The sequence below is a fragment of the Xenopus laevis genome, chromosome 5L (assembly GCF_017654675.1).
Source record: "Xenopus laevis strain J_2021 chromosome 5L, Xenopus_laevis_v10.1, whole genome shotgun sequence".
NCBI classification, from domain to species: domain Eukaryota; kingdom Metazoa; phylum Chordata; class Amphibia; order Anura; family Pipidae; genus Xenopus; species Xenopus laevis.
Window position 1 is genome coordinate 50,912,804 of NC_054379.1, and position 13,993 is coordinate 50,926,796.

A 13,993-nucleotide genomic window follows, 5' to 3' on the forward strand; every position below is an offset into this window, starting at 1 on the left:
GATAAGGTATTATGTAATATATTATTTAGCAATAGGAATTGTTTCCTGCCAGTGTATTGTAAAAGGGAGATACTTCCTGGTCCTAAAAGCCCTCTTCGACTAAGGAAAATGTATTTGTCATAGCTTCTTGGTTGTACCACTTAATGTTTTTCTTTTACTTCCCATTATTCAGAGCAAAATACCACAAGTTAAAATATGGGACAGAATTGAATCAGGGAGATATGAAACCCCCAAATTATGATTCTGGTAAGTTCTGTATGATGTATTTGCAACACACTTTCTGTCATTTCTACTTCCTGAGAAAACTGTATGTTTTTATGTCTATGAACTAGTCTACAAACATTAGTCTTTCTCTAATTCCTATTAGTCCCATTGATCGTATCATATATTCCTCTCACCTTTTATGCATTACAGATGTTATAAAAGAAGCAGTTATAATTCCATGACAGTAGAAGATCACTTTTGGTCCTTTTTTGATTAGTTGAATTTCAGCCATTTGGACCCATTTGTCCAGTGGTCGGGGGCCAGGCTTGCTTCCTCTTTACAGGGTGCTCACAAGGGGTCTGACTTTTACTGGACCAAAAATTACAACCTTTTAATACAAACACTATATTTAAATATAAATTGACTTGCATATCATTTAAAAGGGTGGGATGGGCTTGCATAAACCAGCCAACATATTTATTTGTCAGTGACTGAATGTGTTTTGATACTTGAAAGGAGGGTTTATATTTAGCACACTCTTCTATGTTAATATTGTATAACAGTCACGGGTCATTAAAGTTAAATGCAAAGTGACTTTTTTGTATGTGAAAAGTCACTTCTTTCACATCAGGCTATATTAAGTTGTGACCAAAAATCAATGTTTTACAGTTGCAATGTTACCATATTTTTTCTATAGAATGCAAGTAGCAGACCCAAAAGGCATTTAAAATATGCCATCATAAATGCTTTTTATTTGCTTATGAGGCCACTTTTTGTGCAGCAGTTTGGTTATACTATTCTTGCATAAAACTCCCTTGCCTTGAGGTGGCTGACAGAACTTGCCTGGGTAGGTTTGTCTGCGTAAGTACAGGTATGGGACCTGTTATCCAGAATCCTCGGTACCTGGGGCTTTCTGGATAGCGGATCTTTCTGTAATTTGGTTCTTCATACATGGTATACTAGAAAATCATTTAAACATTAAATAAACCCAAATAGGCTGTTTTTCTTCCAATAAGGATTAATTATATCTTAGTTTGGGGAAAGGGAAATTATTGGATTATTTGGATAAAATGGAGTCAATTGGAGACAACTGGATAACAAGTTTCCGGATAACTGATCCCATAGCTATACATTTAAATACCTGTCTATTAGTCAGTTTAGGCCAGATGTGTTGATTTAAGGCACACAAATATGTCAGCAGTGAAACAAAAATATTCTATGATTAGTTTTTTGTATGTCAACACTAGTATTCTTCATTGGCTTCACTGGCAGCTCTCTACTGATCTTTGCAATTATTTGAACAACTGATTCAGACTGTCACTTGGCAAATAAGTCATCTGTAGAATTGTAACTATCAATATTATTTTACTGCTACTTCACATTTTTTTTACTTCCCCATGCTGTCTCCGATTTCATGTTTACAGTCACCTGAATGGGTGTAATAAGGCAACACCCTTATACTCTGGTTTTCTGCCCAAGTTCTTTTGATGTTGACAGGGTAAAACACAACAACCTCTGCTGTGATGCAAGATCGCATGACACTTCTTTATAGGTCTATGTTGGGTTAATAAATTCTAATTCCTTACATACAAATGCTGCTGAAATAACCAGATGCCACACTAATGCCTTTCTCGCAAACAGGCAATTTCCCTCTGTTTCCCATGTGTCTTTGTCCATGCCTTTCACATATTGTCCCCCCCCGCCCCCCTCAAACTACCATTTTGCTCTATTGAAAATCTGTGGAAGCAGACATCAGTAACTACATTTCTGTACAGTAAAGATTATCTGATGTGCCAGGAACTTCAGTGGTTGTCATTTAAATGAGTTATTCCTACACAAAACAGTGTTTTCCAGCCAGTTGTAGGTGTATGTCAGAAAAGCAAAGGAGTGACATTGCGTCACCTTAAATATTTGACATATAATAGAACCTCCATTTCACATTTTTCAGGGGACCAGAAAAAAATGGTGTAAAATCAGGGAAATGTATTATGCATGAAATAAAGGTGGGACCACAAAACAACAATGTAAAATGAGGGAAAACTTAAAATCAGGGAATGTAAAATTGAGGTTTCACTGTATGTGACTTTTCTTGATTGTACCATGCCTTGTATTTTACAGACATTATTTTTAGGCGATTTTTTAAATAATCTTTTATTTAAACATTTTCATAGAGAAAAATACAGTAATTCATTGAATATTTATGTCAAAACATCATCATCATATTTTGAGATGACCGCTATTATTAAAGCTCAGATGTTTCACTTTGGGAATAAGGGGTGTTAGTACAAAGAATCATTAAGAGAAAGAAGGGAAAAAGAAACTACCGGTACAGTTTCCCATTGCTTTGCACACTCCAGTGTTTTTCGCTATACTTTTTAATTATATTAAATAAAATAATTGTTTTATTCTTTAGGTACATACATAGCTTTAACAGTCATTTCAGTAATTGTCCTAAATAATTTGTTTTTACTTTTCAGATGAAGCAAATGAAAATGAGATACAGCCACCTCAGCAGAATAGCCAGTTTATATGGAAACAAAGTCGACAGTTGCTAAGACAGTAAGTGATATGACATATTACTGTACTAACCTTGCTGGTCCACACGACAGTGATAAAATGTCAGACAACAGTGTATTACATTTAAGGAGATTTTAATTTTTTCTGGCTTGCTAATTAGTAATGTTATCACTGTTTCATTTTGCATGAGGTATAAATGAACTATTGTACTACTGATCTTTCATTCCTCAATACACTGTAGAGGATGGTAGTGCAAGAGGCAGCTCTGCAACTGGTACCAGATGATTTATTAGCATATCACTTTCAGATAGCATTTCACTGGACAATTATCCTGATGTTTTGTTTACACTATTTTTTGTATTGGTTACAGATATCTTCAAGAAGTAGGCTACACAGACACCATTCTTGATGTGAAATCAAAACGTGTCCGCTCTTTGCTAGGCCTTTCTGCTGATTCTTCAGACAGATTAACAGATACAAATCAGGACTCCATGGTTAATGGAACAGAAACTGAACTTCCAAATCCACTGGTCCTTGGGTAAATATTCAATGTTAAATATATACATTTTTTATTTTGTTTCTTTCTGTATTTGAGATTTTTTAAGATATTAATCCCCATATGTAATAAAAGACACTACATTTGCCTAGGATTTGCCTAAGGATTGTAGGATTGTTTTGCTTCCAATATGGATTAGTTATATCTTAGTTAGGATCAAGTAATATGTATTGTTTTATTATTACAGAAATAAAGGAAATAATTTTTAAAAATTGTAATTATTAAATTGGAGTCTATGGGAGATGGTTTTCCCATAATTTTGGATAACATGTTTTGGGATAACTGATCCCTTACCTGTACTTTCCAATATTGCTTAAATAATTTTACAATTTACTAGAACTTTTCAGATATTACTTGACTTAATTTAACTTTGTTTCTTAACACAAATCTTCTTTCATAGCCATGCTGATTTCTTTCTTTCTATAGATGCACCGAATCCACTATTTTGGATTCAGCCGAACCTCCAATTCCTTTGTGAAAGATTCGGCCGAATACTGAACTGAATCTGAATCCTAATTTGGATATGCAAATTAAGGGTGGGAAGGGGAAAACATTTTTTTACTTTCTTATTTTGTGACAAAAAGTCACGCAATTTCCGCCCTGTCCCTAATTTGCATATGCAAATTCGGATTCTATTTGGCCAGGCAGAAGGATTCGGCCAAATCGGAATCCTGCTGAAAAAGACCGAATCCCGAACAAATCCTGGATTCGGAGCATCCCTATTTTTTTTCCCTCACTTATTTTTTCATCAGTATTCAGGACATATGTTTTAGAAGGATACCAGCTTTTCTTTCTACAGCTTTTAATTTTACACATGTAATATTTATGAAGTAATAACTAAATCTTATCTTTCTTCAAGTTTCTGTCCCTTTCATGTGAACTAGATCACAGAAAGTATGCTTATGTTCAGTCACAATGTGCTCATAAATAGATGCCCATACAATTCTCTTGTGCCTTATTTTACAGTTTATCTTTCTCTAACATGACATGAAGGCAACCCTTGAGAGTAGAAAAACACAGATTTTATCCTAAGGGATTTTTGTAACTGTCCAAACTGTGAAGATAATTTCTCTTCCTGAATTAATTGTACAGTACTTGTAAATACTATAGATAGTTAAAGAACAAGTAATATTTAGTCTTTTCTGGGCCAACATGCACTGTTGTGTTTCTGTATACACTTTTAATACATTTGTTTTAATATTTTTTTAAAAAGAAGTTACCTTCTGGCTGGAGGGCACTTTATCAAACAATTCTCAGCAGGTTTGAAATGAACAACATACACCTATATTATCCTTTGTTCAGTATGAGCAAAATAAAAAGGGTGTGTTGCAAATGTTTTCTGCCTAGTCTTTTAATTAAAATCCTTATATTTCTTATTATAAAGTACAGGTATGACATACATTTTCCGGAAACCTGTTATGAAGAAAGCTCCAAATTATGGAAAGGCTTTCTCTTGTAGACTCCATTTTATCCAAACATTTAAAAATTATTTATTTTTCCTCTGTAATAATAAAACAGAACCTTGTACTTGATCCCAACTAAGATTTATTTGGAAGCAAAACCAGCCTATTTGGGCTTATTTTCTAGTAGAGTTAAGGTATGAAGGTCCAAATTATGGGAAGATCTGTTACCCAGAAATCCCCAGGTCCCAAGCCTGTACTGATATATGGGTATGTAGGTGCATGCACTGCAGCTGCTTAAGTTTTACAGCCATCGGCTTGAAACGGGGTCACTTGCTTTTATTCATTATTATAATTTTTTCATCATGGTCAAATTGCTTTGTTATAGTTATCTCACTTAATCAGCATCTATGACATATATGATTGTTTATGACAAACATACTCTGTCGCTTAGAAAGTCTTTTGCTGCTGATTGACGTTTTTGTGCCTGGAACACTTTTTAATTACAAAGCTGCATGCTGTCTCTCTGAATGCACACACTATACTTTCAGTACATTCCTTGGGTTTCCATGACAGTATTCTATTTGTACAGTGTATGTTCCCCACTTTTCTTTTTATGCTGGCATTCTTCTTAACTGAAGTGGTTTATTTGGAGTGGAGGTGGTAGAGAAAAATCAGTGCTAGGGTAGGTGGCTGTTGAAGTGAGAAAAGCAGAAATTCACAGTTTATTTTTAATAACTGCATGCTTTTCTTGGATTTTAAATGGGGACATTCCTCTACAAGTCTATGAAATATACACAAATTATTAAACTGTTGAAATATATATCCTGTATATGTTGGATTCCCCTTAAAGTAATATCCTCCAAAATATGTTCTGAAAGTCCATTTAATGTTGTTTTGCAAAAAAGAAATGTCTCCTTAGGTGACATTGCTTACTTCAATTCTGCTTCATAAAATGTCCTGTTGTTAGAGCCACCTTGTGGCTGTAGGTCTCTATAAAAAGATATTGGATGAAACAGCTCATAGGTAAAACCCTGCTTTATTTAAATAAACCATGTTCATAATAATATATTTTTCTTGTAGTATGTACCATTGGGTAATCATAGATAGAAAATTGCCATTTTAAAAAATAAGGGCAGCCCCCTGGGATCCTACGATTCACTGTGCACACAAACATATCAAACAAACTATACTTGTTAGGTCACATGAGCCAATTAACAGACAAATTTGTGTCTTTTGCTTCAACATTGCTTCCTGTTACAGTTAGAGTTGTAGTTTTTTTGGTCAGGTGATCTCTGAGGCAGCACACAGACCATCACAAAATGGTGGTTCAAGGCAAGAGAAGTAAAAGGGCAATATTTACTTGAGTATATATACCAGTTTGGTAAGATTCTTTAATATGCCACTTAATGATATAAACTATATGTTGCTTAAGTATTCATTTTGGGGGTATAGTTTTCCCTTTGAAGAAATTAAATTGGGATTTAATTTTTTTTGCATTTACATCCCCTTTAAAACTCTGATACTGATAACTTAATATTTGCACATTGCTCTGCTGGGGTTTCTTTTAAATTTATTCCATAGTGTCTGTACCTCACTCCTCAATATTTAGTTCCTAGATAATCACCCTGAAAATGTACATGCTGTATTAAAGGGCTGGTTCACCTTTAAACAACTAGTTGTTTTCAGATAAATCACCAGAAATTAAGACTTTTCCAATGACTTTCTATTTTGAAGTGTAAATTGTAATTTTTCACCTTCTGAAGCAGTTCTGGGAAGTGGGGTCGACCCGCTGATCCTGTAAACTGTTCTAAATGGATACATTTAGTTGATACATTTCTTATCTTTATCCCTGCTGAGCAGAATCTCTGGGTTTCATTACAGGCAGCTGTTAGAATTGATACAATTGTTGCTAATACTCCAGAGATGCTGCTGAGAAATGAATCAACTAATTGTTGCAAAATTGTAACAGTTCAGAGTCTGCACCTGAATTACTGAGCTGACAGACTCAAACACCAGAGATATGAACATTCAACATTAAACTTAGATTTTGGAAAAACAGTAAAAAATAAATAATGGAAAGTAATTCCATTCTTCCAGGGAACAGTCTAAAAAACAACTGAATTGAAAAAAGTGTTTGGAAGGTGAACCACCCCTTTAAATATCCTATTATATGTTTTTGGTCTCTGCAACCTTAGATTTGATGTGATTTTAAAATACTATAGACTCTCTAAGAAATGTGTTATAATCTCTTTAAATTTATTCTATAAATCTATTAAATTTAATCCCTTTAAATTTATTTGATTTTATTTCCCCACTTAATGGTACTAAAACGTTCTTTTCAAATGCCTAAAGCTGCTTTATTCCCTGGGTTGTTGTGGGTGGATCTGTGTATTAGTCATTTTTCACTATACATCGTGCCCAGTGTCACAGGAGACAGGTCTTTTGGGAAGGCAATCTTGTTCATATTACACGTTGTGGCAATAGGCAAGCTTCGGTTTAGGCTTTTAGCTGTACCTTTAGAGTTGCTCAGTGGTTTACAAAATTGACTCAGGACAAATCCAAGCCATACCATGAGCCTTATCATAACTTTCTTTGTTATTTATTTATACATTTTACACACATTTATATGTATAAAGTCTTACAAAGTTGCTATACTATATTGCATGTTTTTATAATCTAAAAAATATGTTTTCTTTGTTTTTCTGAACAGAAAGCCAGATATGACTGATTCTGCCTCTGTGCTTGAGACATTTAAGTTTCTAGAGAATGCTGCTGCAGAGTTCAGTGATGAAGAAGATGAAGAGGAAAATGAATCAAGAGATAAAACAATCATAGATTCGGCAACGGTAAATATTTTACATATTTTAAATAGTATAGTGCTAACATGAACTACAGAAACCTGTTCTTGGCCATCGTTTTCGTGTTACAATAATTTTTTTTTCTAATAGTTTTACTAGTTTGCATTTAAATGCTGTACACTACATAACAGCTCTTGTTTTTGAACTTGACTTGTTTTGAAATTTCCATTTTGACTATTTATTTTTTTGGCACAGAACTAAAAAAGAGCCTCCAGCAACTTTCAGGTGACAGACTTTAGCTATCCCTTCAGTACATTTAGATTTTCTGTATTTACATTTTGTGCATCTTGCAGCAGGATGCAGTGCCTGGCTAGAAGTCTTGTTCAGGTGTAATAGTTTTTCAAATATGAATCCATGTAAAGTGATTAAAGATTTGTTGATCAGCAGCTACACATACCATTTCCTTAAAGGAGAAGGAAAGGTTAATCATTGGGGGATGCCAGTGTTCCCCCAAGAAATATAAGGCCACTGCCCGATATTTTCCAGCTCCTTAAAGTGATACTGACACTAAAAACAATTTTTGAAAATTTACCGTAAATGTACATTAAAAGTTACCTATACTATAGGACATGTTGATTGTTTTTTGCCAATGGGTATGCGTTATGGGTTTTGATGCCAAACATGCAGATAAATAAGGTGCTGCTCATGATGAAATTCACTAGCTGACAGTATTTCTTCCTAACTTTGGGCTGTTTATACAAATTCACTTTTGAGAGCAAGTATAGTTTCATTGGCCTGTAAATTTTCATCTACCCACTAAGATATCTGGAATTTTTGGTGCTCCAAAGTTTTTCCTTTTAGACTTTTAGCTAGTGATTGCGCCATGCTTTCTGGGTGGTAATATGGTTCCCTCAACATGTTTTGGTTTATTTCCATTTCAAATGTATAAGGATGCACCTAATCTAGGATTCCGTTCAGGATTCTGCCTTTTTCAGCAGGATTCGGATTTGACTGAATCCTTCTGCCAGGCCGAACCAAATTTGAATCCTAATCTGCATATGTAAATTAGGGTCAGGGAGGGAAATCGCGCAACTTTTTGTTACAAAACAATGAAGTAAAAAATGTTTTACCCTTCCCACCCTTAATTTGCATATGCAAATTAGGATTCGGTATTCGGCCGAATCTTTCTCAAAGTATTCGGGGGTTCAGCCGAATCCAAAATAGTGGATTCGTTGCATCCCTACAAATGTATCCGAATGCTTTCAAGGGGAACAGAAAATGCTTTCTTTAAGTACTTCAGAATTTTGTTTTTTAAACTGATTTTGAGAAAAATAAACTTTAAATAAAGTTTTTCCTTCATCTGACAATTGCCCTCTGTACTGTCCATTTGGAAACCTGATTCATAAGGTGTCATATGTCTGGATTTTAGATGGGCACAATACAACCAATGTATTTTTAATTAAAAGCAAGTTGACATGACATTTTGTTGATTTTTTTGTCTTTAAATTTAGATTGTACGAAGAAGAATAATTCCAGATTCCAATGACGACACAGAGGAGGCACTGAAAGAGTTTGACTTTCTGGGATCAGATGATAGTGAAGGAGGAGAATCTCGAAGTGCTGGAGATGGAACTGAATGGGGTAAACATAATACCAAGTTTAGTTAAAATGCTATATGTATCAGAAGTTTTTGATTGAAAATTATTGTATCATTTTTTTTAAAAAATTATTCTGGCATGTGCTTCATGAGAAATATGACAGTCAAAACACCCTTTCAACCTGACAGCTGCTTCCTTTTTCCTTGTATTGGAAACACAAGTGTTTTTATGAGCCTCAGGTGCGGTCAGGTGAGGATTTTGAACTGAGAGGTTGCCAGCAGGAAATGGTTTTGGATTGCTGTGGTTGTCTTAGATAGGATTTTGGCTGTCAAAATGAGCCAAAAGCCTTAAGGGTTAAAAAATGTAGAGTAACCTCAGGTTTGATCTTGATACTTGGGGGGTATTTGCTAAAACTTGAATTTATCTATTTTTTTTTTTTATTAAAACTGTCGACCCAACATCCATGAATTTATCAAATTTTTCAAAAAATTAGCTAGTGTGGGAAAACTCTGAACAAAATCATGCTACAATTTGAATCATACAATTTTTTCCAGTTGTCCCCCGAAAACCCTAACTTTTTTGGATTATCACATGAAAACCAGCGCAGATCAAGACATCTTCAATAATTAAACTCTTAACAGTCCAGTTTTTTTCCTTCTAAACATTCCAGTTTTACCCTTTAAAAAACTCAACCAGAAAAAATCGAAGTTTAATAAATAAGCCCCATGGTCTCTGGCCAGAGCAGTGTCAAGCTGTATAGACCTAAGGGGGGGTGCATGAGCAGTAAGGGGCACAAGAGCTGGTCCCTTAGTGCTCATCTTTGGAGCACTTAATCCCCCTCTGCACTGAACATCAGATTAAAAAATCCTTGCCAGCAGAATGATGCGCAAGGGAGGACATCTATGTACACCCCCTCCTCCCCCCATCTGGCTAACAGACTGCACTCGATTCAAAACACAGTTATATATGCAGAAGCCTATATATATATATATATATATATATATATATATATATATATATATATATATATATATATATATATATATATATATATATATATATATATATATATATATATATATATATATATATACATATACACACACACACACACACACACACACACACAAACACAGCATGGAAAGTGCAACAGAATGCCCAATTGCATTTATGGCTTTGCACACTACTTTTCTGTTCACACATGAAGCCTCTAGTGTTACTATATAGGAAATCAGTTGGAAGTCAAGTTTTTTGTAAATTAATGTGGTATTATGCTCTCAAACACAGCTTTTGTGCTTTCATTAGAAGAAAAAAATTGTCCCTTCAATATACTGTACAACATTACATTGCCCATGTTTTCCTTTTTTTTTTCCAGAATTGTTAGTGCTGGTTATTGAGCACAGACCTCTTAATTGGTTCAGATTTGTTGATTTTCAATCTTTATTTTTTATTGTGAATTTTTTTGCTACAAAGTAATTTCAGTTTGTAGAGAGTTAAAATTAGTTGGTTTAACATTCCTTAACTTTACATTTGTAAGAAATACCTTGATCATTTGCTATTAAACTGAAGTACAGGCTCTTATCTAGGTAATTAATATATAGTGAAATTAACAGTCCGTACAGAAAACTGCAACTCGTTTTTTTTTTTATTGCTGCTTATTTAGGTTAATTTTTGGATATGCGGGATTTTAACTTTGTGCACTTTGTCCTTTTACTGATTTGTGTATGGTAAAAGAAACACAATACTTTGGCAAATGCATATTTTCTTTGCAGTGTTATATCCAGAGATAAAATAGTCCCATTTACTAATGATATAATATAGGGAAACTGTTGGCAATGTATTTTATAAAGACCCTTTACAGCTTTAATTTTAAAATAGCCCTCTAAACCAACTCAGAGTTATCTCCTTCCAACAAACTTCCCAGGAGCACTTGATTTGTCTGTCATGCTGAGCTAGCAGCGGTACAAACTTCCAGTAGTCTGTAGTGATGTTTGTTAATGTTCTCTAGCATACAGGCCACCTCCTACTATGACTTAAACAGTACTTCTAGGAAGCGTTTTGTAGTGTCTAAACTGTGGTAGGTTGGAATCTGCTGGTTCTGTTTTAAGGGGAACCGTCACCCAAAAAATTATTCCAAATCCTATTTTACCATTTTAGTCAAGCAAAATTAACTTTAATTACACTGTATAAATTATTTGAATCTTGTTTCCTTCAGTCTGGGAACTCATAATTATAGCAAGCAGGCAGCCATTTTGTGGACACTGTTATTAAAGGAGAAGGAAACCCAGTGGGCGCAAAAACCCTCACCCCCTCCCCTGTATTGCTTCCCCTCCCTCCTCCCCCCTGGCCTACCTGTCCTGCTGGGCAAATGCCCCTAACTTGTTACTTACCCTTCTGCGCAGGTCCAGTCTAGGGATTTCACAGACGCCATCTTCTTCCAAGCGATTTTCTTCCTGCTTTGACCGGCACATGCGCAGTAGGAGCATTTCGCCGGTACTGATCTACTGCGCATGCGGCAAAAGTCACGAAGTGAAATCAGAAAACTTCGTGACTTTTGGCACATGCGCAGTAGATCCGTACAGGCGAAATGCTCCTACTGCGCATGCGCCAAAACGCCGGTCAAAGCAGGAAGAAGATCGCGTGGAAGAAGATGGCGTTTGTGAACTCCGTGGAGTGGACCTGCGCAGAAGTTAGGGGCATTTGCCCAGCGGGACAGGTAGGCCAGGGGGGAGGAGGGAGGGGAAGCAACACAGGGGAGGGTTTTTGCACCCACTGGGTTCACTTCTTCTTTAAGGCAAGTCTTGCATCGTCTCAGAATCTTGTTTGTGCACCAGAATGGGGGACCTGATGTCCATGCCCATACCCTGGCTACACAATTAAATGGTTAAGAGAACTGGGTGAATGTGGGGAGAACAGTGACCTCTAGAAAGTGCTGAATGGAAAGTGAAAGTAATTGCTTGCCCTGCCTCTATGCCTTGGAGGGGCAGCCAATATTTGATTGACAGCTGAGAACGCTTTAAGAAAAAAATTGAATTTCATGTTTAAAAGGACTTTTATTATACAACGTTTTATGTTTGGATGACAGGTCCACTTTAAAAAAATAATAATACATATAAAGCTGGGGATGGTGTTTCTATGTCATCCTGATATTATTCATTCTCCTATGAATACTGGGATATTTTAGTATCGCCTTCTTACTGGGGAGTATTTATAAAGATGGGTAAAAATGGCTTTTTATACCTATTTTTATTTTCTTTTCTACCCAAATTTGGTCAGTTGATTACAGTGGGTTACAACAAGAATTTTATCTTTGTATCTTTTTCTATGTATGGAATTCCTGACACCTTGCATTCGAATAGGCCATGCTAATAAAATAAACATCGTCTTATAATACTATACACAGTGCAACCAGTCCCCTCTTCCTTCCTGATCTAGGGCAACATGTTATTCATTTTAAACTGTTTGTTTCATATTTGAGCTACTAATTAATGCAAAGCATTTTTAATAACCAAATGCAGAGGAAATCAACATTTAATAGTGCTACATTTTTATAGCCTTTATACGATATACATGGGGCAATGGACTTTAGTGGTTATACTCTGGATCATATTAAATAGTTAATCAGAATGAAGGTACTACACTGGTTATGGTGAACATTTTATATGCATTTTTATTGAAGATTCTGAACAACGGTTTATACAGTTGCGGTTTACATGTATTTCTTTTAAGTGTGTTTGTCATCGTTCCATTCCCCGGAAATTAATCCGCATTTTTATATATGCTCTTGTCAGTAGGAGCTGTCCTTAACCCTTAATAATAAACTTTAGGAATTTATCCAAAGATTCCAGTGAACCTTTACAGATGGTAAGCAACAATTGATCAGTTTAACAGCCCGCTATAGATAACCCCACGAGATGCTCATCCAACGTCAACATTTCACCAACTCCCTCCCTGCGTTTAAAAATAAATTTACAGGATTCTCGCTGAGAAAAAAAATTACAAATCAAGTCATTTGTTCTGAAGAGGAATGTTTTCGATTTTTTTCCACTGTTTAGAAAAGGAAGACCAGTGTCCCATAACGGAATCCTGGAATGTGGATCAGGGAGTTATAACCAAACTCAAGGAGCAATACAAAAAGGAGCGCAAGGGGAAAAAAGGGGTGAAGAGTAAGTGGAAAACATTGCACTTCAGAGTCATCAGTCCCACCTTCTTTCATATCTTACCTTCTTTCCAAAAATTTTTTTTTTCTTTTTCTTTCAATGTTTTCCTGAACCACTTACTCTTTTACTTTGCTGCTCCTTCTCCTTTTACCTGTTCATCTCTTAATGCGCACCAAAGTTGTGTGATTGTATATAAGTTGACTGTTAGCATTTCATAATCAGAAACAGTTGAGTTGGACGATCTTTTGTTGGACATTTGGGCACTGGAGACGTAACCAAAAATTTTATTTCGGGCTTTCTTTCTGCAAATATACAGGATTTTAATAATTTTAATTTGTTATTACTTAGAAAGCAGCATTTTGTGGTTAATATTTTATGCTCATAGCTGCTCTTACTATATTCAAAAAATGAGAAAAAGATAGTAAAAACCCCCGCACTCTCGAATAAGTTAAATTAATTATATAAATTATATTGTGAATCTATCAATTGATAAATATAAAGTGATTGTGCTAATAAAGAGAACTTGCTTGGTTAATTAAAACCTTCTAATAGGTTTAAATAGATATTAGACAATTAGCAAAAAAACAAGTTCAGAGAAGCATAGAGTTGCTTTTTATGTATATTAAAAATAGCCAGTGCCAACTGGTTAATTTATGTACTGAGTCTATAAGCAATAGATTCAAAATTCCAATAAGTTATAAAGTGCAAGTGCTCAAATGTTTACAGTCACCGACTGGGTGTGGTTCGAAATAAATAA

The 13,993-nt window shown here is 35.1% G+C and overlaps 1 protein-coding gene across 2 annotated transcripts in view; it reads left to right on the top strand.

The window, feature by feature from the left end:
* Positions 1-13,993, top strand: part of LOC108716119 (striatin) — a 59,125-nt gene that overhangs the window by 25,135 nt on the left and 19,997 nt on the right. The window contains exons 3-8 of one of the 2 annotated variants that reach the window (XM_041562737.1): positions 173-246; positions 2,682-2,763; positions 3,092-3,259; positions 7,391-7,526; positions 8,990-9,119; positions 13,132-13,242. In XM_041562737.1, coding sequence (XP_041418671.1) covers positions 173-246; positions 2,682-2,763; positions 3,092-3,259; positions 7,391-7,526; positions 8,990-9,119; positions 13,132-13,242 — 701 coding nt within the window. The remainder of the gene's footprint in view (positions 1-172; positions 247-2,681; positions 2,764-3,091; positions 3,260-7,390; positions 7,527-8,989; positions 9,120-13,131; positions 13,243-13,993) is intronic. The other variant, XM_041562738.1, reaches the window with a different exon arrangement.